This window comes from Chlamydotis macqueenii, chromosome 15, assembly GCF_036417535.1.
Source record: "Chlamydotis macqueenii isolate bChlMac1 chromosome 15, bChlMac1.mat, whole genome shotgun sequence".
Classification (NCBI taxonomy): domain Eukaryota; kingdom Metazoa; phylum Chordata; class Aves; order Otidiformes; family Otididae; genus Chlamydotis; species Chlamydotis macqueenii.
Window position 1 is genome coordinate 13,831,277 of NC_141570.1, and position 19,902 is coordinate 13,851,178.

General features: G+C 42.6%; 1 protein-coding gene across 2 annotated transcripts in view; it reads left to right on the top strand.

Annotated features, from left to right (window-relative positions):
• Positions 1 to 19,902, top strand: part of IFT38 (intraflagellar transport 38) — a 65,639-nt gene that overhangs the window by 23,621 nt on the left and 22,116 nt on the right. For both annotated transcript variants that reach the window (XM_086759893.1, XM_086759894.1), the window contains exons 8-9: positions 350 to 491; positions 19,522 to 19,594. In XM_086759893.1, the coding sequence (XP_086616019.1) occupies positions 350 to 491; positions 19,522 to 19,594 (215 nt within the window). The remainder of the gene's footprint in view (positions 1 to 349; positions 492 to 19,521; positions 19,595 to 19,902) is intronic.

A 19,902-nucleotide genomic window follows, 5' to 3' on the forward strand; every position in this document is an offset into this window, starting at 1 on the left:
TACCAGCCATGCCACAAGTTTTTTGGAGTTATGGAACAGCAGGATAATTAACTTAGATTTGTCTATTAAAGGAGCCAAAAGGCTGCCTTTCTGCCTGCTTGGAAGGGAATGGTCCTGGGTGCGCAATAACCTTTCCTTTGCTGTATTTAATTTTTGCAGGATAGTTTAATAAGGTTTTTTCTCTTCAGAGACTAAAAGTAGAAGCAGTGTTGAACCTTAAAAACAAAGGATCTTTTTACATTAGTTTAGCAGACATGGAAAGGAAGCTGCAAAACCAAAAATGCTTATTTCCAAATTCTGCATATACAGGTCAATATTTCACTGAGTAGTTTGTGCTTGTTCTCTCCAGTCCTGCTTTTATGGATGAGTATGAGAAGATTGAGGAGCAACTGCAGAAACAATACAGTAGTTATCTCGAAAAGTTCCGTAATCTGACCTACATGGAGCAGCTCCTGGACGATCATCACAGGACAGAGCAAGAGATGTTTGAGGTAAGACAGCAGCACTGTAGATCCTGTAGTTCCTGGCCTTACAGCAGAACGTGTTTTTGCCAAAGCAGCGCGTTGTTACTTGTAGAGCCAGCTGTGGGTGACTGGCAGTTCACTGACAACCGAGTAAGTATGATTGCTCTCCGACAAGCATGATAATACAGCCGTATTTTTTGAGTTAGTGAAGTTGAACCAGCATAATGATGTCCCTTTCCAGTCTCTGACTCCCCTAATTTGTTTTCAGTTGATGTTTTTTGTTTGTGAAGAATGTTTTCAGCATTTCTGATCTTCTTTTTGCTGCATACAATGTATGTGCTAAGAATTATTAGGTGCTTATTTTTATCCTCTGCCAACAGCTGACGTATAAGGGTTTCTCAGCACAAGGCTCTTCAGTTTCCTCTTAGTAATCCTCTTCAATGAAAAGAGCAAAGAGTATCAGTGAAAAGATCAGATATGCTGGGATCCTCGCTCACACAGACTTCAGTTTTGTTTGGCAGAACTTCTGTTTTCCATTGACTTGCTGAATTGTCAGTTCAGTGCGATTCTCTGTTTGCTCTCCTGCTGGATAACCTGCATCCGTATCTCATCTTGCTCCATACTTTCCTTTCAGTGTTTATTGGACTGCAGCACTTTCAGCCAACCTTTCATTCAGCTTCCTGCAGCTTCATGTTTTGCTTGTTGGCTTTTCATCCTTTCCACAGTCAGAGTACCCAGTGTATCTTCTGTTCTTCATTGAGAACACGTTTCCGTGAATGATCTCCCCTTGGACCTTAATACTGGTGGGTGTGCTATAGCTTCTTTGAGTTAAGCAGTGCTTCCACTTTCTGGATCTTCCTGTCTTTCATATGCAGATCGTGTTTTATCTTGTCAACACAACTTACTCTTTCTGGCAGAAATATGGGAGAGCTGTGCGTAATGTTCTTTCTGTCTGGCTATAACTGTGCGTTTTGCTTTTGCCGTGTCTGTACGCATCTATGTGAAAAAAGAAAGGAGTTTGACACTAAGTTTTTTAGCCTTCTCCTTTAAAGTATTCATACTTGTGTTTAGTCATAATAAAATTTTGACCTGTGCTTAGGCTGCAAATTAGGCTCAGTAACTTTATAGTCCCTCTTCTCCAGTCATCTGTCTCTTGCACCTGTGAGAGACCTTTTCAGAAAGCCTTCTCATTCTCTTCTCTGGGCTGAGAAGCCTCCCTCGCCTTTGATGATCGCCTGCGCTCTGTCTCTGTGTGTCTAAGCCACGTGGTATGACGTAAAGGGCGCTTTGTAACCAGGCATCAGTCTGTTCTGCAGTCTGGAGAAAATACAGTAACTTCCGTCACCTTTTGGACATAGGAAAAGCCATGCTGTATTCTGTTGAGAAGGCTCAAATGTTTTGCTGCATTATTTGCTTGAGGGATAAAATAACCTGTCTTTTAAAAGGCAATGTGGGCATTTGACAACTTGTTAATCGCTGTGAACCAATTTCCCATGAAGCTCCCTTTCTATAAGCACTGTCTCTGTAGATGTTGTGTCACGTATTTCTAATCTGTGCTCGGCTTGGTATTTTCATGTGTCTTGTTTTATAATGTTCTCGTTCTTCTCCATATCTTTGGCCAAGAAGTCCTCAATTAAGTCATAATCTTGAAAGGAAGCCTAAAATCTTTTTTCCCTTCTGTCCAAATGCCATTGAGACTTAATACCAAAAGTAGAAATGTTTTGAACTGAGCTACCTGAGACTGTTTATAAATTCATGCACGGAAGTTAGTAATGAGTTGGCATACAGATCTTCAGGCGATTTTTGTTAAAAGATAATAAGACAAAGAAATTCAGCAATGTGCCCGTGCCTAGAAGATGATGAGCACTTTTTTTTTTTTTCCCTTTTTATCCTTCTTTCTGTGAGACACCTGGAAATCTACCCATATGGTTTGGCTTTTATTTACTAGGCAAAGCAGATGACAACGCTTCATCATTGCGCAGAATTAAAGAATATAAAAGCTTGTGACAAAAATATTTGTTTTTCTCTGCTTCTATCCCTTGTTGTACGCCGTATGCATTAGCAGGCATCAGAACTGCAAACATCTTTAAGATGTGTTTTATGCTAAAAGCAAAATACTGTCAATTCTTCTGCATTCGGAATGTGCTCTTGCCGTGTCGGGTGGTCTGTACTTGGGTGTCTCTAACCATGACCGAAGTGATCCGGTTACTTGTGCTGAAACCTGTATCTGTAAAATGCATTGTGTTAGCTTAAGCCAGCATGAGGCTTACCTGTCAAGTCTGGTTAAGCTTGAGCTTAACCCTGAAAGTACCCTGGGATAATTTCATTTCCCATATATTAGTCTCTTAAATCTTTTCCCTAAAATAAACAGGGGAAAAAAGGTACATTAGACAGTTGTTCTTCAGAACGGGAGAGAGGAGCATGGGGATCAAGAACAGAAAATTGGAGTATGTAAAAAATACTTAAAATAGATAAAGGATGATGCTCTAACCATCTCGTTGTGGGCAGCAATACAGTGACTGAAGTAACCATGCCTGCTTTGTTGTAGAAGCTGTTGCTTTGGTAGAAGAGGAAGCAATCTGTGTCTGTCCTCTACAGCCAGATTTTCAGGAGCGCTGGAGTCCAAACTATTATTTTAAGTCATTATGAGATGTCAGTGCTCAAAGTCAGGTTCCAGGACTTGGTAACTGAAAGACGTTGAAGAATCTGGGTCTCCACTAAACCAGGAGACTTGCTGGTGCTCTCCTATTTCCAGACCACTGGAGGGATTTTTAAGTTTTTGTTTAATTTTTAAAAAGTGCATTGCTTAATCCTTTTCAGATTAGTCTCTTGCCAGCCTGGAACACCAGGGCATTTCTCTCACTTCTGTCAGTCTTGATCTGCTTTTCAAGTGATGCTTCATCACCTTTGGCTACTTGTTGATGAAGCGAAACTGTGGGTCGTTTGTTACATGCTTGAAAAAAAAGCGGTTTGCTCCAAAATGATGCTGCATGTTGTCCTAAAGTTTATAATCTCTTGTCATTTTCAGAATCAACAGAGGAAGAAGTAACTAGGATAATTGCATTTAATCCATTTTAATACACGTTCTCTCCAACTGACAAAAAGCACTGAAAATGATGTTGATATTTTTTCAACCCTGATTTGTCTCTTGTTCCACCAAACAAATCTTAATTATCTTCTGTAGCAGAAGTGAGAGTCAATTCTTTTATCATCGCTGTGTGTTTTGTTAAATAGCTTGCCAGGAAAACGCGACAGCAGTGTAATTAGATTAATCCAGCACTCCGTGTGCTGTTCAGTGCTGAGGACTGATTCCTGGACCCCTTGCCTTGACTAGCTGCATGTTTTCAGGAGGAATTTTTGTTCTGATTGAGAGACCGTTGTTGAATAACGAGACTAATCTCTAGTGCACTTCGACTCAAAGCTGTTTTAGTACCCTGCTGACGTTGCACAGCTAATGACCTGGGCCAGAGAGCATTTCCTAATTAGAAAAGTGATTTAAAGATTGTACCCAAGCACACCATTTTAATTAAGTGACATTGAGCAGCTGAAGTACTCCAGCTGTTCCAGACTGCGGTGCTGGTCCGTTGTGTGGGGTTTTTTTTGGATTGTTCTTTCATGTGGTAGGTGTACGGCTGCACGGAGAGAAACACTCTGCAGCTCCTGGTGTTGCCTGGAGCTTCCTGTTCCTTTTGCCACTTGGCGTCCATAAAAATACGGAGCTGGTGGCTGGAGAGCAATCCTGCCAGGCGCTGGACTGCGAAATCTCTCTCTGTGTTCAAAGGAACTTAAAGGCTTGATGTTGAGTCTGAACTGAGTGAATTGCTAGAACTGAACAGTTAATTGGTGATGAAATTACCACGTGCAGAGCACTGACCTGTTTGATGTGGAAGGCTTTGGAAATGTACGAAAAATACGGAATTCTCTGTCTGTTATCAGCTCTCATTTGGGGAGATGTCAGAAGTCCTCACGTGACTCCTTTGAGTGAGTTTCTCACGCTTATTGACAAACTGTCATGCACTAATTATTGTTGGAGCCAGGGAATTTAAATGAGGCTGTTTTGTCTCTGCAGTTTCCTTAGCCTTGTTTCATTTTCAGCCACCTCTTTTATTCTGTTTCTGTTCTCTTGGGCTGCTGGTGGAATTAACCCATGTTCTTGCATTTCTGTGCGGAAGCAGGGATTTATGTGCCGTGTCTCCTCAAAGATTTCTTCTTATTTTTCTACTTTGTAAGAAGATTTAGCACACTTCATTAATTTTCATCCCGTTTTTAAGATGAAATTGTTTCTGATGTTTAGACATGAAGGCTATTAGAACTTGAGCTACTCTACAAATCAAAGTTTCTGGGTTTTCACACTTGAGGGTTGAAATTTTCTGTGGACTGTAAATCAATGCCTCCCTTTTAAAGGACAACAGACTAATACAGTTCAAAAAGGCGTTTTTGAAACTAGCTTGTGTAATGCCAGAATAACTTTAGCATTTATCTCTTCGCTAGACTGAATATGCTTATTTTTTCTTGTGCTTCTCGGAGGACATCCCTGAAGTACCTTCTTCTTCAGCTAAAGGTATTTTGAGACTGCTTTTATGCTGGTGCTGTGAAGCTTCAACTAAGGAATACCATTAAGTGGTGGACGCACAGAAAGGTGGACACGTGTTTTAAACCACTCCGGCATTATCTTTGGTTTGGGAATGCTTAAACCGTTTTTCTTTTGATCATTATGATATTCCTATTAGTAAACAGTCAGTCATGATTAAGCAAGGAAAAGCCAAATAAACAGATTATATTGTGACTTTCCCTTTGCAACCCACCATCCCCAAATAAAATCCCCTTTTCATTAAACTAATGATTTATTTTTTTAATTGGAGCTCCATACCTGATGCAGATGCTTTATTCTGAATCTGCTCATAACAGGGATAGCGGAGTTCTCTTGCGCTCTGAGGTACTCCTTGGTTCTGCTGCTTTTCAAGTCTTTTTGCATTGAGCAATCGCATTTGAAATATTAAATCTAGACATTCCTGTTGCAATGTCCGCTTACTGAAATAGCCAGACAGAAGGTTAATAGGAAGAGCGGATGGGTACAGTCTTTAATCTTCTAGCTAATGTACATTTGAATTGTGACTGTTTGGTAACATTTTTATTTGTCCAGTGCTGCTGAATTATATTTGAATATCAGATGTAAAAGTAAGCACAGGCATCTTAATTGCTGATTGCGTCTATTTTGGCATTTAGTCTGGTGTACAAGTGTGACAGTATTGGTGCCTTGAGACACACAAATCCCATAATGGAGAAATGTGGAAAAAAACAGAGGGGGGGGAAGGGGATGCACAGGGAGAGAGTCGAGGCAGCGGAGCGAAGGAGCAATGGACAGAGGAAATTGCTGGCCTGAGAAATTATGGTCACACAGAAGGAAAAGATGGAGAAAAGGCGGGAGGGCGTGTGAAGAACTTGTCAGAATATATGGAAATGTTGCTGTGTACATTCAAAAATCTGTGATTCCCTACCAATACCATGGCAACTAGATCTAGACGCTCAAAGCTACTTCTGCGTGCCCTGAAGCAGTTGTGTGCGTACCTGCTCCTGGTGCTTTGTTGGTACTGTCTCCCATTAAACGCTTTAGCAAAACTTTTTGGGAACTGAAAACAATTGAGATTGGCTCAATTGATCTCAATCGGATCCATCCAGTCAGTGCTTCAAGATCCAAGTATTTGTTAGGATTATCTTGACATCTGACGTGCCAGGTGGGTGAACAAGCTTGCCTTAGGATCCCAGATTTGGGGTCATTTGACTCACGGCTTCAAGTTCTTCATGTTTGACGCTCTAGAACTTACTTTTTCACAGATCTAGAGATCAAACAAGAATTGATTAAAATGATCCCACTTAAACCCCGCTGTATCTAGTGCATGATAACTCCTAGAGTGGCTTTGGGAGAATAAAACTGGGTTATCCATGAAGCCATGTCTGGTTTTGTGGCGCTCAGGAGGTGCGTATGGGGAACAGTAACTCTGTGTAAACAGCATTGTTTTTACTAAACTAAATTGAAAAGGGACCCCAACGTGAGATTTTAAATATTTCAGTAAGCTAAGGATATGTGGAAGAGCCAGGGATATTTTTGAACAGGCCAATATCCATTTGGTATTCCTCCGTAGAGGAGAAAGCCAAGACCAATGTGGCAGGGGCTTGATAACAAGAGAATTATGAAGGAGCGCAGGTCATCCCTACTCTCACATCAAATTCTGCCACAATCTGAAAAGTAGACTTCATTGAAAGAGCTTACTCACAGACTGGGAGGTATTGAGGATGAAGACTTTCCAGAGTGGTTGCTAAATGGTCTTGCAGTTGTTACAGCTGTAGATTTTTTTTTTGAAGGAGCTACTCGGTGCAGGTTCATCACCTGTAGGTTTTTCTGAGCAATGGAAACATTTCTGAGCTGCCTTCAGCAGCCTGCAGACTCCTTAGCAGAAGAGGTAAACAGGTTCCTTGTGCCTCAGGGCTTGGTGCTACGCCTGGATACGAACCCCCTGCAAAGGCTGCTCAGTCGCGTTCTTTAATTCTGTTGTAATATAATGTGCTCTGCGGTTGGGGAAGGAACACAGAGTATCTCCTTGGTTTTGCAGTGTAATTTCTCTGTTGTGCCAGCAGTTGCTTCTGTGAAGTATGAGATTTAACAGCTCTCGTTGATAGCGTAGCTTGGAAATCCATTATTTCGATGAACAGAAATCAGACACCATCTGGTCTCTAATATTTTTCAGTTCTTAGGTTGTTTCACTGGATTTCTTCTGCAGCGACCGCACTCCTGATGAAACAGTGTCTACTTAGTGCATTCTGAATGTATTGCCTTCTAGTTTTTAAGTATTGTCTTTCTCCAGTAAGACGATAAGGCAAGTGGATCGTTCATATTACAGTGTTTGTGCCTTCCTTGTCAGCTTACCATATGCTTTTGAATATTCACAAGTGTTTTAGATGTGTGAATGATGTAACAGAAATCTAGCTTGACATTCACTCAGAATAGGAGATGATCACTTGAAGCAACACTGATCAAGCAGATGAATTATTTTTTTTTCCCACAGAAATCAACACAGAAATAAAAATCATTGAGAAATGTTTTAGTAGGTGATTAAAAACCAAGGAACTGGTTGAAGGAAAAAGGTCAAATAACTTATTTTGGGACTAATGTTTTGCAACTGATCTGCACCAAGTGACATAAGTAGGTAATGTTGAGATAATGTATGTGAAATTTAGGAGGTTTATGCTCTGCTACTGCAGAAGAGAAAAGTAGCTACGAGACCAGCGTTTTGATTTGTACAGGCATGCGTGACCTCAACGCGAAAAACAGTAAGGTTTGAGTTTTTTCATGTTAAATAGTAAAGTAATTCTCAGATTTCTAGCTGTGTAGAAACCATTTCAAGTTCAATTCTGTGAAACACATGAAAATGAAATGCTGTGGTGCCTATGAACTGTAGGCCTCCAGGATGGGTGTTCTGGAGGAACCCTTGTCTAACACCCACCTGGCACGTGGGCTGGCAGTGTGAGCTACTGCACCTTGCACAGTCTTTGCCTTCTCTGAGAGCTTCAGAATGCTGTCGGGATTCTTCAAAGATTATTCTGATACTGAGATACCAGTGGGCCAAACTGTGAGCCATGCCATTTCAGAAGTATCGCAGCAGGGCCAAACATCTCAGGATTAAGGAAAGGTAGGAAATCCTAGTACACCTTTCTGCCCCGTGACTATGGGTCATATTTTCTTTGCTGCAGTTCCATTTGGCAGGCAGCAGATTCTGTTACCAATTCCTGGAACCGTCGAGTTCACCAAGAACAACTACTCTTTGATATAATAAACACTGTCCCTGAAAAGAGCAAATAATCCTCACTCCCCTTCAACACTTAAGGGTTTGTGCTGCCCGTGACACAAGGAGAGGATAATTCTGACGCTGGATTCTAGCAGTGCTGTGACAGCGACTCTTTTATGGTGGTGAACAGGACACAGCTGTGACTACTAACTTCCAATCAATATTAATTTGGGTGATAATTTCTTCAGGCAGGGCAAACTGGCCTCAGGTTTACATTACAGAACTGTACATTAATTCAAGTAAGTCGCACGTCCAACCGATATTGCTTGTAAGCTTGGTACAGGAAAAATGTAATACGTGAAAGGAATGCTCACTGAGCTGTTCATATCTTCCCCAAAAGTGAATAGGAAAAATGGAGAGGAGTTAGCATTATGGTAAACTTGCATTATACCTAATGAAGAATACATTTGATTCCCAGGATAAAGCCCATCCTCTGCCACGTTATTTTAGGCAGCAGTGGATTCCTGAGTGCTAGTGTTAACTTTAAGCTTCTTATATAAAAGCATTTTAACTGGAAAATTCTGGGCAGAAAATGTTAATCTGGGTCTTCTTTTTTTTTTCTCCCCCCTTTTTTTTTTTTTTTCCTCTTAGTTTCTGTTTTATGCCTGTGATCTCAACTAGTCTCGTGTTGCGATCTGTGCTTGTGCCTTACCGATCCTTTTGTCTTCTGTCTCTTCGCAACCCTCTTGAGCCATGTCCCGTGGTAGGTGGTCACATAAATCCTCAGTGCTGTGTCACCTCTGATGTGTCCTGCTCCCTTGGCTCTGACCTGTGCTTCCTGGATGGCTCAGGAGTATTTCTTGCATCCTCCTGCGGCCTTTGACTTTGAGGCTCTAGCCGGATTTATTGACTCTGGATCTTGCAGAGTCTGAAAGGAAAACCTTAACGTGGCGTAAACATGCTAGATGTACACGTAGGAAGGATCCCTATGCTGCTTTAACCAGCTGAAAAAGGGATTTATGCTGGTACTTGTTTTGGTGAGTCATGACAGCACAGAACTCCTCACTCTCAAAATGGCCCAATTTATGTGAGTAATGAGACAGCTCGCGGTGGTGGCGCAGTGAAATGTGCTCTAGGAGCAGTGCTGGAAAAGCAGCTCAGCAGAAGCATTTGGTGTACATCTCATCTGTTTTTATGAAGGTTTCTCTATATTTATGGTGCTTCTTTCCCATTATTGTGGAATAAATGGAGATAGTCAAGGGAATAGTTACATCAATCTGAAAAGAAGTGATCCATACGTAGGTGTAGGGGAGAGCTGGCTGGCCCAGGAAGAAATAAAAATAGGGTGCGTGTGTGCATGCAAGAGGGGATCCTCATCATCGGAGCTTCAGAAAGAGAGGGAAGGGAAGGTCGTGGAGTAAAGGAAGATTTGAAGCCTCAAACTCATCAGAGCTGAAGTTGGCTCCGTGATGAACAGGTTAAGGTTGCACAGAGCTGGACTGGTATCCTTTCTGCCAGCTTTCTTGTAACTTATGTCAAATTCCTTGAATTGCCATACATCCTAATCTATAGCCCCAAACAAGCACAGTACAGCAGTGCAGAGGAGTACTTGAGGTGGGATGTTTTGGTTGTTGTATTTATTTATTTATTTATTTTTCCTAATAGAAAACCAGTCAAAATAGTTAAATAACTTCTAAACTTGCTTTCTTGATCACTGATTCACAGATTAATTCTGTTCAAAGCAAGGTCAGCTTTGGCATCAGATAGCATTGCTCGAGACTTTTTCCAGTCCGGTCTTGAAAGCCTCCAAGGACGGAGACTGCACAGCTGCTTTGGGCACGCTGTTCACTGTCTGACCGTTCTAACGGAAAATAGTCATGTGTAGGCACAGCAAAAAAAAGTGGAGTAACCTACGCAGAAAGCTTTTATATCGCATCAAAAGTTGCTCAAGAAACATGGCACTAGGAGAATTACTTATTTACTTTATGAGGATGAGAAGGGAGAGCTGCAGAGAGAAGCAGAGTTAATACAAAGCGGGAATATGGCACCCTAGTCTATAGGGCAAGTCAGGAAACACGTTCTGTCGTGCAAGAACAAGCAGTTACCAAGTTGGAATTCATCCCCGTGAGCTAAGTTGCTCTTTCTGTTTAGTCCCTTCCTTTTGAGTTCCCAAAGGGAAGATATTAATGTCTAGGTGAGACCTTCATGCTCCATCTGCTTATCTGAGAGGAATAAGTTAAGTCTGCCTTAAGTCTCAAGACGTGATGCCTCACCTTCAGGTTATGAAGTGTGCTGTTCGCTTCCAACTCCAGGTTATCTGTTCTGTGAAAAGTGGTTATTGCAGCGTTGGGGCTGGACGTACTGAAGTCAGAACTTGCTAAGTAGTTCCAGAAGCTTTAGGAAGATGGGTGTGTGAGAAACGTTCAACCCATCTAAACTTAAAATACTTGCTGGGGATGGTGTTGCATCCTGTTGTTTTAATTGTTTTTTGGATATGCTTTACTGTCTGGCTTTGTGTAGCCTGAGCTTGGCAGCATCAAGAGCTGCTGTGTTGGAACAGTGTTAGTGCAGGTATCCTAGGCCAGAAATTGCATCTCTTCCTGTCTCTGCCTTCTGCTGCTCAGCTGGGCACCCTGTTCCTTGCTCCAATTTCCCGCGGATCCCTGATAGCAATATACCTTCCTAAAGACTTTTCCCCAAAACAAAGTCGTCATGAGAGCTTTCCTTTATGATACATTTCATTTACATTTTTCCTAATTTTCATGGTAAGCACGAGTGTTCAGTTGATTAGCATGTACTTCCTTGAAAATATAAACTTTTCAAGAAACTTTTGAGGCATTTTTCTGACTTCTGTTGATGAAATTGCACTTCAGTAGTGATCTAATGGATCTAATTGTTTATTTTTACAAATGTGATCGCTGGAGTTGGTCTGTCAGAATTTATTGGGGGAGGATGCTACGTTCTGTGGCGCCTGCATACTGACCAACTTGGATGCTGTTTGTTCTTCTACTGAGCCTACAATGTCAGATTTGATGTTTCACTTGGATAAGGGCTCTTCTGCCTCGTTTATTGAAGTACTTTTACCGTATCTGTTACAATACTCTCAGTGAAAAATCCTTCCGCAAGAAGCAGCAAAATGTGAGGTTAGCAGGGTTTAACACAGGACAAGAAAACCCTGGAAAGACAGAGTCATGTTGTAAAGTGGCCTAAGAATTGCTATTTTTCAAAAGAATTCTATTATTTTGAAGATAGATGCATCCATGATCGGTAATGGCTAGCTGGAACAGAAGAGTTTCAACATAAAAACCACTTTCTCTGGAGAAGGGCAGTGAGTCAAATTAATAATTTAAAATAATGACACTACAGCAGAAATTAATCCCATCCCCTTCCACTGACGCTGGTGGTGCCAGTATGCTGATAACAGGGGGTGAATTTCTGGTACCAGTCAAGTGTATAAAATACTCTCAAGTACACTTCATGTGTATTTCAATAGAAATGATTACTGTAAAACACTATTAATGACGAGAGGTGATGGCTGTTTCAGCACATGAAAGCGAGGGAGAAGGTGGGAATAATGAGAATAAGGAGGTGACAGCCTTATAATAGGGGCCGATGGTTTTCGATTCGTTCAGCGTGTGCTCATTCACTGGAAGGATGACCTCTAAAAAAGTTTAAATGGCCAGTGGTGATGGCTTTCAGATGCCCCTGAGGCCAAAATGGTAAAGATGCATAAATGTCTGTAAAAGCCAAGTATTTCTTAGTATGGAGCTTGATCAGGGATCCAGAGAATCTGCTAGGACAGGCTTATGTTTCCTTCTCTGGTGCAGAACTCTGTTTGGAGCAGTGCTGCGTTTGTTTGAGACCACATTCTCCAAAGCACTGTCTTTGGTCTAACACTGGGGTTTTGGGGGAGTTTGCTGCCTCTGTATTCATCAGAAAGCTCTGGCACAGTGATAGCACTTCATAATTGCTCCGCTGGCGTCACTGGTCAAAGAGTAGTAACCTCTAGATGGAAAATCGGTACCAGGAGGCCAGTTTCCTGCTCTATTGCTGGCTCTGAGCAGCTGTGAGCCAGCTTCGCTGTGGTTCTACGCTATTTACAGAATGCAGCATCGTGTGATATGGAAAGGAATCTTTTAATTTTGAGTTTTGGTAACTTTTGTAGGAAAATGAAAGTCGCAGTCAAATGACTGTAGATAAGAGATGGGAAACCGAACGACCCCTCTGGTAACACTGCCACCTGTGACTTTTGGTTTTGTTTTTTTTACTGAAGCATTTAGAAGTTCAAGGTTAAAATGAATATTAGTTTATGCAGCATGGTCTGTGTCGTTTTATAACTCAGCAGTTTCTCCTCTGATCCTTAATATGAACCCTCAAAGGGCTCATCACCTACCACATGGCAATGTTCAGCGCATTCAGGCTGTGCCTTTGCAGCGCGAGCAACCCGTCCTCCTCACCTCCCAGCCTGTCCTTTCCAGAGTGCCTACGTCCATCTAGTGCAGTCCTCCAAATGTGGAAACTCTCTCTGTACAGGATCAAAGCTCTGCACCACCTAATTCCTCCTAATTTGTTTCCTGTGATGTGCGCAGGCACTGGAGATGCTCCTGCTTGTGCTGCCTTCAGGAGGAACATATCAGAGCTGTCATCATCATCATTCCCTGACAGCCCTCCTTGTAGGTTAGCAAGCCTGTTAGTACAGATTCTTCAGCCCCACTTTTTTGGATGGGTCTTATCTCTCTCCCATAGTCTTCATTCCTCAACAGAGTAAAAAGGGGAAAAACTCTATATCATTGCAGTCACTCTAAACTGTAGCTGTGTTCCAATTCAGATCATAAAACTGGACATGAATTTAGGGTGAGGTATTTAATAGTAGTTCAGAACGATAGGAAGCATCATCTTCAATTCTTAAAGAAAGCTCCGGGTAGGTTGGCACCCCGTGCTATTGTGAACTTCAACTGTGCAACCTCAATGTTGTGTTCACTTACCTTCCTGTTGTACCTGGCAGGCTTCCTCCTGTTAACAGTACTGTCACATTTTCTGTTCAGGCACTGCACAATTTCTCCTCAGCCTTATATCTCACTCCTGCTGAACAAGTGGCAGCATTCTATTATGAAAAGCAAATCCCATTGTGTGCGTGGAGCAAGAGCTAATTACCGCTGCTACGGCTGCTGAGATTAATAGGCAAGGTGAAGATGGGCTGGTTCAATCCATTGTCAAATTGGTTCACTTTAAGCAAGCGTAGGATTACCAATATTCTCTGGCAAATCACTAAGGAAAAAAAAAAAAAAAAACCAGAAGGAAATATTGTTTTCCCCTTCTAAAATGAAAAGGTTCTACGTAGAGGGAGGCATCTAGAGAGATTTTGGGGATTGGGAGGATGTCTTGGAATGAAAGAAATACCTTAGGCAAAAATTGAAATGTTAGCATCCAAACAAAAAAATCAGCAAGCTCCAGTTGCTGTTCTGTTGTTCTTTCGAATTTATCCTCTTCTTGTTTTCCTCATTTATTTTCCTTTTCTTTCTACTTAGTGTGAACCATGTTGTCTGCCAGCTGCCTTCAGGGCACAGATTCTTTGTATTCAAAATCCCACCAGTGTTTTCTCCACAGCTTTCCCAACAAAACTTTGAGGTTAACTTTAAAAAAAAAAAAAAAAAAAAAAAAGATATTTTAAATTATCAAATGCTGCATCTTTTTTTTTTTTTTTTTTCTGGTTTTTTTTTTTTTGTTTATTTGGAGCCTTTTTAGACTTGCCGCTTTAAAATCTGCGGAGGCAGAGTTGTCTTTGATCTCCTCATTTCAGCAGCTTGATTTTATTGTTTAGACCAATACTCAGCAGCATTAGGTGTATCATCAAGGACTGGCAGTCAAGAAATCCTGGAACACCTTCTCGAAGGCAAACGCTGAGTCGGTGACAGAGCTGGTTGTCTGTGGGTCTGCTGCTGGAGGATGTTCTCCATGGCGGTACGTCAGCTGCTGTTAAAGAAAAAAAAACAAACCCAACCAATCCTCCCCAACCCAGGCTCTGCACGTAGCTGTGTGTAGTTTGCATTTAGTTGTAAGTGCATGCTGTTGGTAATCCTTCTCTTAAAGAAATTATAAAAAATAGTCACTACATGAGTGAGTATGGAGGGCCACGCAGATGATGAGAGGGCTGGAGCAGCTCTGCTGTGAGGCCAGGCTGAGAGAGCTGGGGCTGTTCAGCCTGGAGAAGAGGAGGCTCTGGGGAGACCTGAGAGCGGCTCCCAGTGCCTAAAGGGGGCTGGTGGGAAAGGTGGGGAGAGACTCTTCAGCAGGGCCTGCTGTGACAGGATGAGGGGTCAGGGTTTAAAATAGAGGGAGGCAGATTCAGACTTGGATGTAAGGGAGAAATTTTTTACACTGAGGGTGGTGTAGCCCTGGCCCAGGTTGCCCAGCGAGGCGGTGGATGCCCCATCCTTGGAAACGTTCCAGGCCAGGTTGGCCGGGGCTCTGAGCAACCTGATCCGGTTGGAGATGTCCCTGCTTCTGGCAGGGGCTTGGACTGGGTGGGCTTTAACGCTCCCTTCCCACCCAAACCATTCCGTGATTTCACAGGCTGTGCTTTTGTGTAGCTTTCTGTAGAAAGATTTTTTCAAAGCTGACCCCTGTTCACCCTGCTGCAGGAATTCACAGTTGATGTTTTACTTCTCTGTAGAGCACAGAGGACGTTGAGATACAGAACATCTGTATAGGACTCATTCCATCTCCGTGGCAGGAAAAATACATGTCTGTCCTGAAACAGTACGTTCAGCGTGCTGTAGAAGACAGGTAACCTTCTTCTGACTTGGACAGAAAATGGGCATGAAAAAAGCACAGTTGATTGTAAACATAGGTGGAACTTATTTGTTTTAAAAGCCTTTGTTTGTCCTAGTATGTCAACAAAAGGATTCTTTATTTCCTGTTGCCATTGACTGTATCTGGCCCATGTGTTTGTGTGTCACGGGATAAGACGCCTGCTGTGGGAAGCTGGTGGCATAACTGGTGACTGAGGTGAACTGTGTGCCAAAAGACCCGGACAAATTACTAGCAATGGAAAATTTGAGATTTTTAAGACACGTGGTCTTGTTTTTGCTGAACTGATACAAATCACATCCGTTCAGATGATGTGAGGAGTGGGGAGTGGTGTCTGCAGTGAAGGTGGAGCCTGGTCAGACCAGGAAACCTGGTGATTGCAGTCGTTAAAAGCAGCAGGCAGACAGGGAAGCTGAAGCTGCCGCTGACTCAGCTGTTTAAAAGTTGTCCTTGGTTTTGTTTTTAAACCCAAAATCTTAAACCAGTAAAGCTGTTGTAATTGTCTCACTAATTTAACAGAGCTGAGGTTTCTCTGCTGATTCTGAGTATGTAACTTTAAAAAATTAGGTGATAAATTTTGTTTACTTTCTAGGTAAATGATCTTCCATCGCTTCTGCCCCCTTCTTTGGGAATCTTACTTGTTAGGGATTATAAACAGCACTGAACTGATGCTATACTGGTTCTAACTGGTTTGAAGCTGCCCTTTTGACACAGCTTGTGTCGCCGCAGGTTTTGGTAGGCGTTTGCAGGGCAGTCTGGCGGCATAGCCGCACTGATGCGGTGACGGGCTGCTGTTGAAAGGGACGATGTTGTACGGTCTCAGCGGCTCTCTTGGGCTGCGTCTGACCAACCGTGCATCAAGAAAATCTAAACCAGTAGGAAATCAATGTTTTTGCTGCCAGTGAACTGGGCTGGCTTGGTACGAAGTGTGCCGAGCTGCTGGCACCAGCACAGGAGGCGAGAGGAGAAAGGGCTCACCTGTACGGTTAAACCATTTTCGTAGACTTCATTTATCCTGTATTTTAAGTTCATAAACCAATACTGAAGCTGAAATGAAGAGTACCCCATCTTCTTATCGCTGTTGTTTTTCCCACAGCTGCAGCACCCCATCCTCTCTTGTACCAGTCAAGAATTTGCGTAGCCACGTGCTGAACTGCAGTGGAGAATTCACCTGGCTTAGTTTTGGTTTTGATAGATTCGTTTTCACCAGATTTCTTTTGTGTCATTGTGCACCAATTGCCTGCACAAGAGCATCGGGGTCGTCGAAGGGAAGGAGCAAGTGGCCCAGGGTGCAAGGGAGGGTGAGCAAAATATGACTGAATTTGGATTGCCAGCTTCAGCTGTCTTACCTTGTGCCTGGAATTCCAGTAGGAGGCAATGATTATATCCATACCCAGTATTTCACTGGTCCATGAACATTTTGAAAATGTTTTCTGATTTTACGAATTTGGCCCCAGGACATTTGGAACATATCCTTTCGTCTTTCTTTTTTCCTCCCTGCAGATTTTCATTGCTGTATGCGCTGTGTAGGCTGCGAGAGCCAGCGGGGTTGAGGTTCAGGTGCCTGACTGATCCTTCACTTGCTCCGTTTGTTCCAAAGACGTAGCAGTGGGGAGGCTGTACTGTAAATGTGTGCTGGGGCCAGGGGCAAGACTTGTTTAAATCACTGACTGTCTTTAAATCTTACTATTTATGACCATCTCATGACTGGGAGAAACTGGGTAGGGAGGAAGAGGCAGGGAAAGAAGACAGCAACTGTGAGGCTCGGCCAGAAAATGTTGGGACCCACTGTTGCAGGGGGAGGTCTTGGAATAGGCACGTGGTACAGAGACAGAGTGAAACACTGGTAGCTAGAAACCTCTGAAACTTTTGCCTCATGTCTATATTCATTTCAAATTTCATCATTCTTTACAAAGGCTTTGCTAACAGTGAGGGGGCTGGAGAATTGTAATTAATTGTAATTACCCTAACTGCACCGTCCATAGCATCCTCGCATCTTCCCTTTCCTTTAATCTTCAGTCGCGCTCTTCTGTCCTCACTGGTCATTTGTGCCTTATGGGAGGAATTAATAGAGAAGGGCAATTTCCTAAATAGGGTACTTAAAATGTTCTGAACCTACATGGAGCAAGTATAAAAATATGCTTGTGTCTTTTCCTTCTGCATTCTTGCAGAGGGAATTAGCTTCTCCCTACAGAATACGTATCCATCACTTCAGGGATTTCAGGATTTTGTATTGTTCAAGTTGCTGCCAGAGTGTGTCATTCAGAATGATTTTTGCATCGTGACCTTTCTGCCTTATAGCCCTGGAAGCTGTCCTGCCTGATGTGTTATTTCTGTTATTTTCTATATGTTTTGCAGTGTTATTTCTGCAATCCCAAGCAATCATTAGCAGTCTTCCTAGGATCTGTGGAGCCGTTGTATCTATTAGTACTGGAGAGTTTGCACAGCAGACACTTTGCACGGTTGTCCAAAGCAGATTTTTGGATCAGAATTTATTCACTCTGTGCCCTTGAGAGAGGCACTGAGCTGGATTTCTCACCAGGTACAGGGAATTTACATCACTTCCCCTTATCATTTGTAAACATCTTCTCTGCAAGCTTTTTCAGTGCGAATTTCTACTCCCGAGACACAGATACTGATGCCAAACTGCGATGCATCCTGCCAGCCAGTCCCCAGGCCTCTGTTTCCAGCAGCTTCCTTCTGTGCTGGGTGGGACGTGGTGGTCTGCTGCTGCCTGTGGGTTGGTGGCAGGAGATTTTCCTTTCTCAGCTAGCATGCTATTGACGTACGTATGGATACATGTTTCCATCTGAAAGTGTAAAAATACTGCCCACTGCTCAGCCATTTTCAGATGCTCTTCTTGCTTCCCTCTGTCCCACGGATATTCCAGCTAAGCCCATGTTTCCTTCTTGCAAATGTAAATGTGCAGATTTGACCATGTCAGAGCAACAGGTGTCTTATTTTTTTTTTAATTGTATGCATATTTTGCATAGGAAATCAAAGTCTCAGAAAAATCTTAGTTCAATCCACTGTTAATTAGAATTACCATCTACTTGTCTTGCTTGACTGGAATTGTAGAAGAGATTAAAATGAGCAAAATTTGGGTCTGAATCCTTCCATTGATTATTTGCCACCTGTTTATTTTTGTAGGTTCTATCTGAATCTGATTGTCTGCGTTCGTATCCTGCCTACTCTATCGATAGTTTAGTTTGCTATTCACCACTAACGTTACCCAAACTTAAACTAGATGTCACTAAAAATATATTTTTCTGTCTGCTGCTATTGCAATAGCGAACCTTAGTTCCTAAAGCTCAGTGTCTTGGCATCTTTGCTAGATTTTAGTCCTAGCTGGATGGAGAACTTCATGACCTCAACGAAACACTTCCTACGGTTGCTTTGTGGTGTTCAGCAATCAAATAGTCCCTTTGGCCTACCAGGTGTGTGATGCTCTGCAAGTGCACGCATCCCGGAAGATGAAAATGACTCTCATCAGTTACTGTCTACAGAGCCAGCCGTGTTTTCTTACTCATCCATTATGCTGGAATGGGAATGTCTGTCTGAACTGCCACTGCCCCACCACCGTGAGCCTGCTTCTTCCCTTCTGGGCTGTCACATTTCTTACTCAGTTGACTGTGCAAGACTTACAATTTACAAGTCCTTGTGGGCCTTTTTGCACCATTTTCTGTTCTCATTGCCCTTCATTTGAATGGGTTGAGACTTGTGATTTGCTTCTCTTCTTCAGCCCAGCAACCGCTCTTCTACCTGCCTTCTTCCATTTGCCCTGAACTGCGTTGGTGGTAACTTTGTCATGCTGTCGTTACAATAGTGTTTCTCATTTTTATCTAACAACCTGCTATATTCAAAAAAGAAAATCAACAAACCATCCTGACCGGTCTTACTGTTGTGGTTCTCCTTTGCACTTGAGCGCTATAGCATAGAAAATGGCTGTACTTGTCCATCTTGATAGGGCTTTTTGCTCCCACTTTCTTTACATGCATGGAAATGTGTGAATTTATTCTGGTTTGGTTTGTGTCTTATGAAGCTGCAATCACTTCAGAAAACACTTCTGGTTAATGGAGTGTTGGTTGAAAACAACTACCAAAGCCTGCTTTCCGAAGAAAGCCCCTTTCGTTCTGTAAGGGCAGTAATTTTCTGTGGCATAAAGACAAGTGAACTTATTTTCCACGTGGTAAGTGAGGTGTCAGCCAGTGGGAATGTTTGGCTGATTTCCAGCATGCTGTTTCACCTGGGGACGTGCTTTATATCCTGAACTTCTTGTGCAAAGTAAGTAGAAGCTCCTGTGTTTCAAGACCTTTTTTTCCATAAAATATTTTCAGTGCTGAAATTTTCTATCTTCATTCTGCCTGTGAGTGTCCTTAACTGTTGATGGAGGACCATCCAGTTAGCTCCTTGATCGGGCAGTGTGGCAGCTTTTCTAATTCGGTTGTTTTCCCCTCTCACAGGAAGCAGCAAACATGCTACGTCTTACACAGAAAAGGCTGAAGGAAGAGGAACAGCGCCTGCTCAAGAGTGGAAGTAAGTGGGACTTCTTCATCGCTTTTGTATTAGCAGAAAAATTGTGAAGCACTGGCTATTTTCTGTGTGAGTATCCACTTACGAGCCTGAAGCGGAGGGGACACGGGATAGATGACAGAGTCAACGGGCTATATTAGAAAAAGTGGACTGATAATGATTTCAAAAGGACAGCAGCGAAACAGGGAACCTCGCCTCTGTGAAATGCTCCTCTGCCTGGTGAATTTTACCTGCGGTACTGAGGGATGGAAGTCATTTGCGAAACATGCCGTGCAATTGCAGTGAGCAGATTTTAGGCTACGTTTTGCTGT